The 15,562-nt window shown below is 43.4% G+C and overlaps 1 protein-coding gene across 3 annotated transcripts in view; it reads right to left on the minus strand.

Moving 5' to 3' along the window:
• The window catches only part of LOC105684544 (gamma-aminobutyric acid type B receptor subunit 2), a 91,429-nt gene that overhangs the window by 19,313 nt on the left and 56,554 nt on the right, over positions 1 to 15,562 (minus strand). For all 3 annotated transcript variants that reach the window (XM_048649183.1, XM_048649185.1, XM_048649184.1), the window contains 5 exons: positions 13,970 to 14,074; positions 12,617 to 12,682; positions 7,057 to 7,260; positions 2,319 to 2,543; positions 811 to 871 (listed from right to left, as the gene is read on the minus strand). In XM_048649183.1, the coding sequence (XP_048505140.1) occupies positions 811 to 871; positions 2,319 to 2,543; positions 7,057 to 7,260; positions 12,617 to 12,682; positions 13,970 to 14,074 (661 nt within the window). The remainder of the gene's footprint in view (positions 1 to 810; positions 872 to 2,318; positions 2,544 to 7,056; positions 7,261 to 12,616; positions 12,683 to 13,969; positions 14,075 to 15,562) is intronic.

The raw sequence follows: 15,562 nt of genomic DNA on the forward strand, positions 1-15,562 counted from the left end.
TCTGCGCCTCGTTGGTTAATGAATTTCAAACCAGGGAAATTTTACGTCACTTTACAAAAAAGTGAACTCCGGAATTTCCAACACTGGATTGTAATATGGTTTCATTTCGCGATATCATTCGACGAATCCATCGTCGATTTTTTATGACAAAATTTCACTTAACTTTCACGTTTCCTTTACACTTATTTAGTTTTTTCCCCTCTTTCATTGCAGAAGCTTCGGGGTTCAACTTGGCGTTCCTGAAAGTCGTCTAGAAACCTCTTTATATATTTTACAGCGATTGAATCGGCGAATGGAATAACGTCACCATTCAAATATGTATATATGTATAGGGTATGGATCCCCGAGTACTCGACCTATCTGAAGTGCGTCTGGAAAAGATGCTGTTCCCGAGAGAAAAAAAAAAAAGCCGTTAACATCTGGGAAGCAAAGTCACATCGACCAAATCGTCGTGTCAGCATCCCAAAAATATCCCGCGTACGCGTACGTCGATTACTTGCTTTTTTCTTTCATTTTTTCCCTTTGGAAATATTGAAAAAAAAAAAAAAAATCGAAAATCCCGATGGATTTCGGTGCAGAGGAAATCAGATCACACGAACCGCAAATCTACTGGCGAGGTATGAAAAGTTGAGTGGCTCGTCTATTTGCCATCTACGGGGTCACTTCGGTTTCTGTCGATTTCGATCAGACGAATTCGAAAAGCACGAAAGAACTGAATGTGCACTCTGGGATCGGATGACTCGATTTAGAATGAAGAACACACTACCCTGGGCACCTGTGATCTGAGGGATTTGCAGAAATTACTCTTACCGTGCATCTGATAAAAAGCTGAAATTCCGATGCGATCGGCACCTTTGAAGGAGACGGGACCCTGGAACAAAAATGAAAAAGAGTTAATAACGCGTTCGACTCTCCGCGGCAATCGCGTACGAAAGGAAGCTCGATTGTACGAAACGTGGAGTTTTCATACAATATATTCTCACCTTCGGCATAGTCTGTCATCTTCTTTTACTCGAGGCGTTCGGCCGATCATATTATGAACAGACTATACAGTAGAAAACACCCTTAGCGAACGGGCGACTGAGTTTATTTTCAATTTACGCTATTATTCCGTCAGATTGAACCTCCATTTCGCTATCGACGATCGCCTCCCCGCGTTCTTACAAGCGGGGACGACGAGGCCGAAAATTATTTACACAGCGGAAAAATTAGCCCCCCTAACGTGAAAAAAATGGAGAAAAGAAGAGGAGAAACAAAATGACGGCGGCGATTCGCGCGAGTTCCTCATTCAATATAACTACTACATATAAATCGTCCCGCGTTCCGCTAGGGGTTGATCGAACGGTATAAGGTCTTAGCGTCGGTTTATTTCCGCCATTGATTTTTCCGGGGGGTAGGAGATCCCGCCGAACCACATTCGATATATTAATTCGCGGCTTATTTCTAACGACAACAAATACGCTGGAAGAAAAAGCGTCATAATAACAAAGTTCCTCGCGGTATAAGCAGCCCTCGGGGGAGAATTCCATAACTCTCGGCAACGCGTTCGATTGACGCGTCTCAAGTTTTAGCAAGCGAAGACCGGGATATTTCCAGCTACCGCGTTCGGTTCGATATCACCTCCGGACCAACGCCGAAAAAACGCCGTCTTTCGTCCTCGAAAACTAAAGCGGTTCAAAGAGCGGAGCGAGTCGTCGTCGTTGCTGCGACTATTTTGGCCTAAATCCACGCCCATCTCATTTCACCGCTTCGCGACCCTCTGGCCTCTCCTCGAGCGTGTCCCTTACAACCCTATCCGAGGAGCTGGGTTTTGTTTTCACGCATCTGTCCGGCACGAGTTAACCGCGACGTCGTCCGACCTCCGAACTATTCTTAAGTGAGATGGATACCATCCAAACAATTTCCAGGCATTTATTCGCTCGCGAATATTCTCATCCCTTCGTAAGGGACCCCCTAAGCGTTATTAATTGTCTTTGACTAGCTGTGAACGATATCGATGCCCGCCCCTCCCCCTGTAAAGAGAAAATAGGTGAATAAAAATAAATGAACTCGCGCAAGATGATGAAACGTTCACCGATCCTAGCCGGTCCACGTCATCTTTTCTTCTATCTCCAAGACCGGAGCATCCCTGTCGCAGTTTTACATCAACTCACCCGATACACACCGGATCCAACCGAGCACGAATAACGACTAGCGGCAATTTGGAAAATGAATTCGAGCGGATGCGTCTTCGCCGAACTTTGACCCGGGGCTCGACGAGACGCGGGACAAAGCTGTCGCGCAATTTCGAACGTTCTCTCCGTTAACAACTAACTCACCGATACACCCATGAATTTGAGCTGACTGAGTTGGCGTAAAATGTGGTCCGCCAGGTCACGTCTGCCGTGCGTGTACTCGGTCATGCTCATGTTACGTTCGTTCAGATGATTTTCGGCGTTTGACAACGCCAGTGCCATAGCCCACACGGCGTCGAAGGTCTGCGCCGCGTACCTCGACAAGGTCACACCTCTGGCTGCCAACTCCGATGTAAACTCCGCCGTCGTCTGCAACGATACGGGCGAAAACGAAACTTTATTATTATGCAGCCGCGCATAAATTGTACGCCGGATTTTACTATACCATTGTCAACGACGCTAACGAATCCTTTGTAATTAGAAACAAAGGCTATATAATATCGTTACGTGTGGGGCGTGTGTGTCGCTGCAGGTAACATCATGAGCGTAAACGCGTGAAAACGGGACGGCTTGATGTTAATTACGACTATAATTTTTTCCGCGAAATTCTTCTCACCGCGGTAAATTCTGTGGGCGAAGAGTGCCGCGAAAAATGTACATTCCGAGGCACGTGGTATTCGATGGATCGCTGAACAGGTATTTTGCATTTCGCGCGGATCTCAGGATTCCGGGCGACTCCTCTGGGAGCGAGCGATCGCTCCGCTCCGGAGTCCAATTTTTTTATTTCCTTCGTAAAATTGTCTTTCACGATTCGACGGGTCAAATTTTATCGCGTTGCACAAATTTGACAAAAATCTCACGCCCCTTTTTCTGCGTGCGAATATCGTTTAAACTCTGCGTTTTAACCGAGTGAAACGTTTAACGACACGGTACGAACCGCGTAACGATTTTTATCACAAGTGTATTCGGAAGAATTTCAATCGAAAATCTCACTCTAACGCCCCCCGTCCGTTATCTAAACGGCCAATGACGGCGAATCTTAAATTTCTTCGCAATAAATATTCGGAGAAGACATGCGGGGCGAATTCGTTGAAAAATGTTGTGAAAATCTATTCCGCCCCCTCCCCCCCTCCCCCCATTTTCATTCTACATAACGCGTTGCAGATAACCAAGTTTACTCGTACCGTCTAGCTGCGGAGAACGGGAAAGTTTTCAGATGGTCCGACCAGACATCGCGATATTGAATTCAAACGGTATTTCTAGGTATTCCACCTGCGCTGATTGTGAACGTCGTTATGCACCCCGTGAATGTCTCCTCTCCACCCCACGTGCACACGACGTACGTACGTACGTAATACGCGGCTCGAAATACATTCGCATTTGTTCGTATGCGGTCGGACACAACGAGTAACCCGTGCGTATGGTATATCTACGAATAGGTATACACGTGTATCTCTGTATCGACTCGAAATTGGGTGTAGGTTTGCAGAATCCATCGGGGTGTACGTCGAATTAGTCGCATCAATGAAACCGAAGAAAAGACAAAGCGCCCGGCGCGCGATGCTGCCTCGTCAAACGGTAGGAGCATGAATCCCGCTGGTATGCCCATATCGAAACTATTGATGCATTTATGCCGTACTCAGATTTGCGGTCCGATGTTCTATGCGCGGGTTGAATTATTTTCAACCAATGTGGAAATCGGGGAAATCGGGGTATCCCGAAAGAGAGAGAGAGAGCGAGGAAAACCCTTCCTTTTTTTGGATTCTCAATTTTTCAAAAATTTCGGGGTGGAAAACAGAAGATGTCGCGTTTGAAAATTCGTCGAATCGGACTAGAAAGAGGAGGATAAATTGAACGAAGTAAGGAGAAAATCGCTCGTTACGAGCGCGTGAATTTATAAAAAGACTCCGAAAGACGCCGTAGGATATTTGAAGAGGAGACTTGAATTTTTTTCGAAGCGGTATCGGTTTCTATCCGGATGCCAGTTGAACCTGGACGAAGTGAGTGAAGTGAAGCGAGATCTCGGTGTGATTTATTATTTGAGTGAGATGGAAAGTCTCGGATTAGAGGAGGATAAAAATACGAAAAGGTATAAGAGAAAAAAAAAGAAAAAAAAAAAAATGAAAGAGGAAGAAGCAGCTCCAGAGCTATACCAGGGGGTAAAAATGAGGACGAAGGAGTGTACGAGACGGGGTTGGATATGCGTGAAAGATATAAAGTGGATATCAGCTTTAATCATAGATTCGATCGAACTCTGTTGCAGCGACTACTTGGATTCGCGATTTTATGTTCAATCAATGAAAAATAGTTGAAATTATTTTCCATCGCCGTGAACGGTGGAGCCGACATAGTATCGATTTCCCCGTTCGAATGAAAGGTTCGGATCAACGGAATCACTCGGATCCTTGAAAATCAGAAGCGCGGATGGCTGAATCATATTTTTGTCGGAATGGAATTCGATTTCCCGTACACGTATGTAGGTCTAATACCGATCGGCGTGCTCCCGTTGAACGGCGCGTGGCTTTACCCGTAGGAAACAAGAAAGGAGAATATTCCGTAATGGCGAAATAAAAATGGTATCGAAATAAAAAAAAAAAAAAGAGAGAACGAAAGAAAAACGAATCGAACCTATCACCATTACTACTAGAAACTACCAATAGAAAATCCTCCGACAAAAAGGATTACGTGCCGCACCGAGCAGAAACAAAACACCCAGTACGCCTCGCGGAGCTTTTTCGGCTTTTCACTCCCTTCAATTTTTATATAGCTGATTTAATATCAAGCGGAAGCACATCGCGTACCTTTTTTTTCTTTTCCCATTATTTTTTCATGTCTCCTTTTTTTTTTTTTTTTTCTTTTCCTTTTTCCTTCTTTTTCTCATGCGCGTATATAATAACGGTGGAAAGCTACGTGCGGTACGGGCGTATAGAATTTTTTACATGCGCATATGTGATCGTCGACAATCGTGCTCCGAATGCAACGGTGCACACGTGTACAATTTTCTTTATTTTATTTTTTTTTTTCTTTGTTTTTTTTTCGGTTCTACAGTAATACGTCCTCGCGTCACTTTTTAACGGTCCGAATTCGTCGGAGGTACTATTCGCTACGAGGTTATGCTAATTAGCCAATTATAGATTTAAAAATTACCACCCCGAAGAAAGGACGTCGGCTAATAAATTCTGAGAAGGCGGTATTATAACCGAATGGTTGTAATTTGTCATCCGTGTAAATGCAGAATCAGCTTAATTATAGTCAATTAATTAAGGATGTAATCGATCCGGGGGTAGCCATTTTATACTCGATCCCTAAGATCACCAAATCTGACAAAGCTCTTGCACGACCCGACGGGCACGTAGGAAAATTTCATTGAATCTCTCGTTAAACAAATCCACAATCTTCACCCTTGCAACTCGTCTATTATACCAGCGCGACGATCACACGTCAATCCTTAGAATAACAATTCCGGGGGATGGTCGATCGGAAAACGGAGGGCGGAGGGCGGAGGGCGGAGAGAGAGAAAGAAAAAAAAAGAGAAAGAGGTACACGTGGGACGAAGTGTTATTACGCGGTGTTATCAATTAGGTTAGACTCTCAGGTCGGCTGAGAACACAAAAGAAAATTTCGGAGCTTTTTTTCCACCCGTAAGTCCTACGAGTGCGAAAACACCTAGGTCTCCGAGGGCCCGAAAATGGAAGAGTAGGGTCACGCCGATGTTTCCCATGGCACTTCGGAAATTCGAGAGATATTTTACAGGTGTTACGTGTAACCCGTTTAGCGGTCGAATTCGGTTCCTATATATGTATACGTATAAAACTTATATTTCATACCGCGGGCAATCTCGCGGTCTTCAGTTTCCTGGTGATAACGGCGGCGAATCGGTGTTTGCGATTCCGAAGCGAAATTGCCGGATCGTTAAACGTAACGCGGGCCGAGGTAATTAGCGATTTATCTGTCGCCGTGCAATGCCGCTAATGAAAACTCATATTTCCCGACCACCTCACTATCCCCAAATCTCATCAACGCACCGAAAAATATAAATTGCCGTTCCAAGTTTCCCCGATCATTCGGCGATTCGATCACGCGGTCGATGACGAGTCGGAGTCTCGTCAATCAATCGGTGATCGTTGATTTTTACAGCGCAGGCGACAAACTCGAATCAAGTAAATAAATAATCTGGAATCGCGCGAGCCGAAATTTGAAAAAAAAAATGTAGAAAAAGCGCCGTTCTCTTTCATCGTTCGAACCTCCGTCGTTGAAGATTTTCGAACGAGCAGATATTTTGGAGCGACGTGGGAGTTCCCGACACTCGACTCTTCCTCGGCTCTCTTCAAGGAGGTGAACGAGTCCGTCCCACCCGGGAGAAGAACGGAAAGGGGGTGGATGGCGCGATGAGCTAAGTCGACGTAATTTCCGCCAGAATAGACGATCCTGTCACGTAGATCATCGAAGGTTAATACCTCGAGACCGTCGAGATCCACGACCCAGATTATCGGCCGATATCAGACCACCCTCACCCGCGACACAGGTGTAAGAATCAATGATCCCGAACACCGCGAACACCCCCTCGACGAGATGGCGACGTGGAACAGGTGAGAAATTCCGAGAGAGCGACGGAGGACAACCTTGTCGCGAAATATGATCTTGGAACGCGGATGAAACCGGTTCGTCGATCGATCGGGCGCTCTTTCTTTGATTTCTTTGAATCGAAGAAAATTTTTCGCGATCCGAAATATTGCCCGATTTTTTCCGAGAGATCGCGTATGTACAGGAAATCGGAAGTAGCTGAGCGCTCGTTTTATTACGAGTGTCCTTGCGGGGATTTTCTTTTTACCGGACTTCGTCCGGAGGAAAATACGTCCCATCTGACGCGGCCTCGGCTTACCCATCCGGAGTCGCTTCTGTTCGGTCCTAAAACGACTGTATGGCTTTTCACGATGACGAGGCCGTCCAGGGTCGAGGCGAGTTCGGCCGACGTGCAATCTTCTGGTCTGGTGTGCCACCATTCGCCCGTAACTCCGGAAAGATCTACAGCGTCACCCGGAAGTATCCAAGCGTAGTCACCCCCGTGCATACCCAATTTCCACGCCTGAAACAAAACATATATTTATAAATGAATGAAAATGCGAAAGACGATGGAGATGAAGTGGGAAAAAATCAATGAAAATGAAACCAAAAGCGATGGCTCAATTCGAGCGGTGATAGGGGCGCGCGTGTTGCGAACGTAAAAGCCATCGTACTTAGATGAAACCGTAGGACGAACGACGGGCAAATACGTGTACGTTGTAGGTACATAGTTTTATTATATTCATACGTATAATGAACGTTGAGGCTTTGCTTCGGTCGTTAAGTTTACGAGCTATTCGAGTCGAACGTCGTCTCGGATTGGAGAGGCGGTATACGGACCTCGGCGTTTATGCAATTTTCCAGAGTGCAAAGCGAAGATTGGTTCAACTGACGCGAAACAATCGCGACGATAAATGTGTCGCTTCTGCGCGAGGCCGATATGAATATTTTCGAAAATTACGATTCGCCGTGTCGAAAACGGCCTCGAATAAATTCTGCTCGAATAAATGAACGTAATTGAAAAAAAATAAACGAGAGAGAGAGAGAGAGAGAGAAATTTTCGAAATCAAATAACGTGTCCATGCGTTCGCTTTTATGAATTGCGAGAAAAATAACCACATTTCGCCCGCCGTTTAAACTAGAATGACAATATCTCGTACACGTGCATCGCTCCCCAACCGCAATACATACGATATGGATATATGTACGTATGTTACGTACAGCGATGCGCCTGCAAGCGCGACACGAGCGAAAAAGTTTTTCGTTATTGTTTTTTTTTTATTATTTCTAGTTTCGTTCCCTCTATTTTCCTGTTTTGCATTTCTTTCCATCTTCGGTAGAGCGTTAGGTAAGTATGTGTGTTTCACCGTGTCGGGTCGAGTCGTCTTTTTCACACGTTTAAATTTCATACGTTCCATTGACATTTTCATGCATTTCGCACGTGTAATACATTCTCTTCCGTTTGCGAGTGGTTCACTTTTATCTTTTCTTTTTTTTTTTTTTTTCGTACCAGTAATCTCGGTTTAGGTTCTTTCGAATGTAAATCGCGGCGGCTTCTTCTTCTTCTTCTTCTTCTCTTTATTTATTTATTATTTACTCCCTTTTACTTTTTCTTTTTCTTTTTCTTTTTCTCTCTCTTTAATCTCGCGGCATGACGGCGACGCTGGCAAATCGGATGCTCCGTATAATATTGAACGGGAAATTGCTGACTTATAGTGTCGATGGCTGCACCGGTTGACTTATTCAAAATAGGTATATCTGGTATATAGATATCCGAGTAAACATGTAGGTACATACGTACTATACGTATGGTTGTACGTATAACGGAGAACGTACATGGAAATCAGGCGCGGCGGAAAATAACATAAAAATCTGTTGACTCAGATCTTGCTGGGAGGATTTTGTCGGTGATTATATTTGTGGATCGAGATTCAAATCACATAGTTACACTCTACCACCTCAATTTTATTGACATCCCGTACAAATAAACGTACAGGAATAAATTGCAGGAGAACAGAAGATTTCATTTTGAAAAATTGAAAGAGAAAATAGAGACAAAAAAAAAAAATCCTCGAAATTATTTGGAAAAATATATTCATCCCCGGTGACGTTTGTCGGTTCAACGATAGAAAATTTCACCGAAAAAAAGCGCTGAAATTCGGGTCTTCCATCGCATTTGGGAATAACAAATAGATTCGGGATCACCAGGGCTGAATTTATCGTAAAGAGCGAAACGTCGCGATTCGCAATTTTTTACCCGCACAGTTCGTAGCTTTTTTTCCAAAATATGAATGTGAACGTGCAATGCATCATTACGGTGTAAAATTCTGAAGCTAATTAGAAACCTGGGGGAACCTGACGTTCGTATAGGACGCACTAGTTCCAGAGACTCGAAATTTAAATCCCTCATTACATTTCTGCAACAACGATCATTAGGTTTGTGTAAAGCTCAAGTGGATCCGTGACGGAGTATATATATTCTGCGACACGGTTCGTACAACAGTTCAGTCAAGACAAGATTACATACCGTACATGCATTCTCGGATCTTATATAAGCCTCCGTTATATCCACAATTTTACAAAGCGATCACGTATTACGCCGCTGCAACGTGCGCCGGCTTTCCAAACAAAGAATTACGTTAAATAAACTAGATATAGAACAGTGAAGTCTAATTACGTTGTTTCACTTTTGATATTAATAATAATTTCGAATTTGTTTGAAAAACCTTCGTTAATTAGTGGAAAAGAGAGATGGAGAAAAAAGACGAAAAAAAAAATTAAAAATGACGCGGGATATAACAATGAACGCGGGGGGGGAAAAAAAGTGAAGAATGGAATATGGCTGGAAGCTTTTCAATCTTTGCAAATGACAATCGCGTCGAATAATATCCTTTATGTTTCGTCGTTTATGGAGCGTGACTTGGTAAAAAAAATCGGGGAAATCGTCGAGTCGCCTATATTCGTTCTATCGTAGTCCTATCTAATATTTATCGTGAGATACACGTAGCCCGTATCTCACGTGTCGGCGGCGATGAATTGGAAAGATTTTGGCACATCCTTCGTGAAATGGGAGCTCTATAAATTCTGCGGGAAATAATATCTACGGAAATACTTTTCTTACGATGTATTACCAGATTTCGAACGATTCTGAAACGCGGATAGCGGACCTACAACCGTAACGTCTGCACCGGCGGTAAAAAGCTCTACAAATACTATACATATTTGTTACTTGGACAATTTACGTCTGTGGTTAACGTCGGCACGCTGAACGTGGCAGGCAATTACGTCCGTTTATTCGCCTGTATTTTCCTCGATTGCGAGTCTATTTTTTTTTTTTTTTCTCTCTTCCTACTATCGCGGAGCTTTTGTCTTATTTTTCGCGCGAGATCAAAAGTCCGATTCATTCGCACTTGGTGAAATACGAATGTATCGAAAATCGTAAATAAATGCCATTAAGCTCGAAAGTCAAAGCTCTTCGTAAATCCACACGAAAAAAGGTTAAAATATTTAGCGTTGCTAAAAATTTTCAAATTTTTTCTCAATTAATGTGCGGAAAAAATTGGACCACATCGGCGGGGTGAAAATCAAACGTGAGAAATAAAACGGAGCTCAATTGGGTTTCGAAAAGCTTTTAGTATACCAGGCGAGAGCCTATTGAGGTGAACAGGTGATTAATGTTGGGTAAAAGTACGTGTACATGAATATGAAATAACAAACCTGAAGGATAACGAATTTATCTCTGTTAATCAGGGTAGTTACTTCACCGGTCGTCGGGTTGCTCGATCTTTGATCGAGGTGAGAAATAACGGTCACAAAAAAAACAAACGCATTTAACTTATTTGTCGACCTGGGGGAGGGATGCGAAGTTCCAATTGTTATACTATTCGGCGTTAAAATTTCCAACAGATGATAACAATTCCATTAGTATAATAAAAAAGTTATATGAATTCGAATGCAAATTGAATAACCTTTGACTTTAGAGAAATTTTCGAGAGACGATGAAATTGCGGCGACTGAACCGGAAGATAAATTGAAAGAGACCGTAACGAATATTGAATGCAAACATATGTGCTGCTGGATATTAAAACCAGCTTTATCAACTTCCATTTACGTTCGATTATTATTTTTTTCTTTTTCTCTTTGACCGAATTACTTCTCTTTCTTCCCTTTGGGATTTGTTTTTTATTTTTATTTTTTTTTTTCCAATTTCTCTTTCTCTTACCATTTTACGTGGGGAACCTCATTCGGCAAAAGGACGAGCGACGACCCACTCGATAATAAAGTGATAAAAATGAAATAATAATATATGCGCGAGGAGTCGAATTTCAAATTTCTAACCAGCGTACTCGCGAACCCCGGGGATTAAATTGGAAAAAGATACGGAGGGAAGGAATTGTGAACTTTTCATTTGGTTGATAAAATGCCCTTTTTCTCCGCGTCGTCCTCCGCATGCGTACATAGAATATACGTGTATATATATACACATATATACACCCGGTAATATCGAACGTCCTGAGACGTCCATGCACCGTAATAAAGCGAGGAGCACGTGCGTTCATATTTCGAACAACCCGTGAAGTTAATGAACATAGCCACAGGCGGTCTTTTTGTTATAAAAGCAGCAAAAATAACGGTAGCTCGATACGGTAGTCGTAGTAATAAAAGTAAGGGCTTGCGAAATCTCCGTGACTTACGGAAAATTATATCGCGCGTAATTCCGCAAAACGATTCCGAGAAATATCATTTTCAAACATACCACTTGTAGGCCCTTTTTCTATTCTCACCTCATTTCTTTTGCATGGGGGAAGAATATCGCACGTATGCACGATGCGAAGAAAAAATTAAATCGATGTTGTGTTCGGAGTGGTTTTGGAGCTTTATCGCGCCAAGCCGCGACTCACAAGGATGATATAATATAAGTACAGCACGGAGCTATATCTACGCTATATCATCCTCGCAGCGCGCATGGAATAACGTAATCTCAGAGCGAAAAGCAATTAACGAAATTTGCGCCAATTTCCCATCCCGCTGCGAAAAGCAATTGCGCCAGTCTCAGCAGTTGCACCAACAGTATGACAAACTTTCGCGGATTGTACCTAGTTTGTAAGCGGTGTTACATAGATTTAAATAAAAACCTTCAAATATATACGTACACACGTGTACAACGGGCGTGGGTCGATGTTTCCCGCGAGTGAAATGAAGAAAAAAAAAAACAAAAAAAGTAGCTTTGGAAATTAGAAGGAACGCGCAATTTTCGCAGCGTTGGTCTATGACCGGCTGCTCTATACGCATCTGCACAAAACGGATGCATAAGAATCTCTGAAATGCGAAACGCCCCTCGCAAGCCTTTGACCTTTCCTAACCGCAGAAGGGTCGCTCCACCCTACACGTCGGGCTGCTCTACTTGTTTGCGCTGAGCAGACTTTACGTCTAGTTTTACACGACCGCTCAGGTGTGTAGTTGTAATCCGACCCTCTGGGTCATTCCGTTAAAAAAATCAGGCGAAATAAAAATGTCGAAAACAAAAAACCAAAAAGGGGAACAAATTCGAACTATATACCCCCCAAATCCTTCGTCTGCACATTGACCTTTTTCCGAGCAGAGAAGAGACGTTTCGACGGATCCGCGAGGATTATTTCAAAGCGGGGGTGGTATTATGACGCGGAAAAAAAGTCTACCCCGATTTTTACAATCAGTCGAATAAAGTCGGTGTATAGAGGGTAGCAAAGAGTAGTCACCGTACTGATCGATGGGGCTGTATTCGTCTCTGGCGTGAGTTTGACTGAAAATATTTCACCCCCCCCCCCCCCCCCGACTCGCGAGCTCTCCACCGCGGCAAGAGTAGCTCACCTTTAAATCATTTGAAAATCTTTACCCACCTCGCAGAAGACTCTCGGCGCCAAAACGGGGGAGAAACTGGCTATAATTATTCGCGTATCCAATTCCTGTAACACAATTGAAGATTCTTGATTAATAAAAAAATTCAAGAAAAAAAAAAAATCAAATAAAATTGAATAAAATTAAAAGAAGAGCCAGGGGAGAATTAACGGATGACCATAACAAATTGGGAAAAGGGGAAGGAGGGGATTTTCTTCCTTGCTGTTAATTTGTTACCCCCCTCCGTCGAGCAATCTCGTAAGATTTTGGGAAATCTATAGCGAGGTGGAAACAAGGAGAAGGTGGGATTTGTGCCGAAACAAAAGTCGTCACGGTTCGACGAGAGTTTCTACTGTGCCAAGAGGGTTGATACATATTAAGCGTGTCGTTGTATGTGGGTGTATAGGTACATGTATAGTTCGACCGAGCCACCGACCATACACGCACCCTCGTTCATCGTGTATCGGTGTTCGAAGGTTAGGGGCAAGGTCAACCCTTGTATTCCGAGCTTGATGGCCGAGCAAGAACCGATACCCAGTAATTTTCGCTTCGTCGCGTTCCCGTCGAGTGTGTGTGTGTGTGTGTACGTGGAGTTCGCTGGTCTAGCTCGCGTCAATATTGTAACAAAATTATAAAGTGTAATCAGCCGATTATCGAGTTCTAATCCGCTGCTGCACCCTGGTACGTCTACGGCTTTGAATTTTCGTCACGAAATTCGATGAGGGATTAGACAAAAAAAAAAAAAAAAAAATGTCGGTATCTCGTTTCTGTTTATTCAATTTCTGACGTAACCCGACGAGTATTGGCATTATGTATGTTTTAATATGGTCATTATTCAGTTTTTTTTTTATTTTTTTTCACGATCCCAGGAGTTGAACTTTTCACTTTTAATTCGATAGAAAATTTGAGAAACTTGATACCTGAAAAAATCAAGCTTTGTCATCCGATACGATCAGACGGAAAACTTTGATTATCTCCGATATTAAGGGATCCCCGCGACGCTCTGAAACTCGAGCCGTATGATAAATTGGGGCTGATTTCGAGTCATGAAAATCAAAACATGTTCGACGGTGTGCGTCGAATCTGTGGTATGCTTCACCGCGATCGATGCACAAAGGGAATAATCAGATCTCGCTGCAAACCGACTGACGTGGCCGCATGGTATGCGAAGGGAGAAAGTTGATGAAATAAAACGAAGAAAAAAAAGACAGCCAGATCCGACACTTGACTTATTTTTTAACCAGGCGAATTCGATTCAATTTCGACTACGTTAATCCTCGAGCGATTATTCGAAGGAAAAAAAAGTAAAACTAAAGCTCGAGCAAACAAAGACATCGGAGGAAACCATTTCCCACCTTGAGAGTGCGAAGCTGCTCTTTGTAGTCGTTCGCTGCAAACGTGATGGTAGCCGTACACGTGATGTTGGCTTGTTCCAGCTCCGTGACCAGGTCATTTACTGCCTGAAACGTGAAATATACTAGAAAACATTTCAACGTTGAAAATAGAGAAGCTGAACATGGCGAGCGTCAGCGACGAGGAGCTCGAATGTTAATGCGAAGGGTTGAAAAATCGTACGTCGCTACAAAACGTTGCGAGAGAATCGGCGGCCCAGCTGCTGCACAGTCGTATCGCGAGACGTACCGAGCTTTTGTCCGTTCAACAACGTTTGTTTGACGCGAAAACGAGGACTGCGCCTCTGTTCCTACCTTGTTCATATCGTTTCTCATCGGGTGCTAATAGGTACACACGTTTTTTTTCCAAACGTTGGAGAAGTTCAAAAGATTTTTGTATTTCTTTTTTTTTTGTCCGCGCGTTCCGCCTACCCGGATCTTCTTTCAACCGTATTATTCCCGTATCACAATTAGGTTGAAATATACATATACCGTGGTGTGGAATGTTTTTCGAAGTCGAGTTTTTGGAGCTTTTGTCTGTATTTCATTGGTTCGCATGTACGTACCACAACCGCCGAGCGTTACTCGAAAAGCGAAATTTTACGGAGGAGTTTGATTAATTTCGAAGACGTAGCTGAGCTTTTCTTTTATTATTATGAATTCAGTCGTTGGACGGAGAAGAGTTTTCATTGCTCTTTTCACGTGCAGCGCAACGGTAGAAACTACGGTTAGATTACCAATAAAATAGGATATTGATTCTTCAATTTCGTGTCATCCAGTTACCGAGGATAAGCTTTATAGTAGGGAATTTGAATAGGGGATGATTAAAAATCCTAAATCAAAATCTATCTCTTGATTAAATCTAGGGCTTAAGGAGCAGCCTTTCACAGTAGACCACGCTCACTATTGGAAAAGGATTCGTCCGACGAGCTAGATATGAGAAAAAAAAAAAAAAAAATAAAACCCCGCTACTCCGAGGCACTAGAAATTAAAAGCCTCCATTTTATTTCGAGTATTCTCCGAGCGGTCGAAATATCTACGAGTGAATACGTATAAAACCGGACGAGGGGTAACCAACCCGAGTATGGTTATGTGCCATAAAATACGAGCGCAGATCGAAGAGCGAGAGCAGCCCCAAAAGCATTAAGCTCGATGGTTCTTTAGAGATTTTGTATCGCTGAGGTGGGCAAAGGTCGAAAAATCACCGGGGTTTCTCGCACACGGGGGATAGCGAAACTCCGAATATATTCGTAAGCCGGTAGTACGCCGAGCCGCCACCGCGTAGGTCACAGAAGGTCGGGAAATGTCGAAGAACTTCCGACAAGCGAACCGCGGCGACGCTTCGCCGGTACCGCGACGGTCGCGCTTCCGCAATTTTCTGATCATCCGCTAAACTCTGTTTAATTAAACTCTATTGTGAGTGGTGCGATAATGTTGAACGTGATCGGAACGTCGGTCTCGTTTTTTCTGAATAATCTTCAATAACGCAGTACACGACGACGCCGCGATCGAACGCTTTCAACCCCATAGAATTTGCAGATTCCATCTAATATGAAA

The sequence above is a fragment of the Athalia rosae genome, chromosome 2, assembly GCF_917208135.1.
Source record: "Athalia rosae chromosome 2, iyAthRosa1.1, whole genome shotgun sequence".
Classification (NCBI taxonomy): domain Eukaryota; kingdom Metazoa; phylum Arthropoda; class Insecta; order Hymenoptera; family Athaliidae; genus Athalia; species Athalia rosae.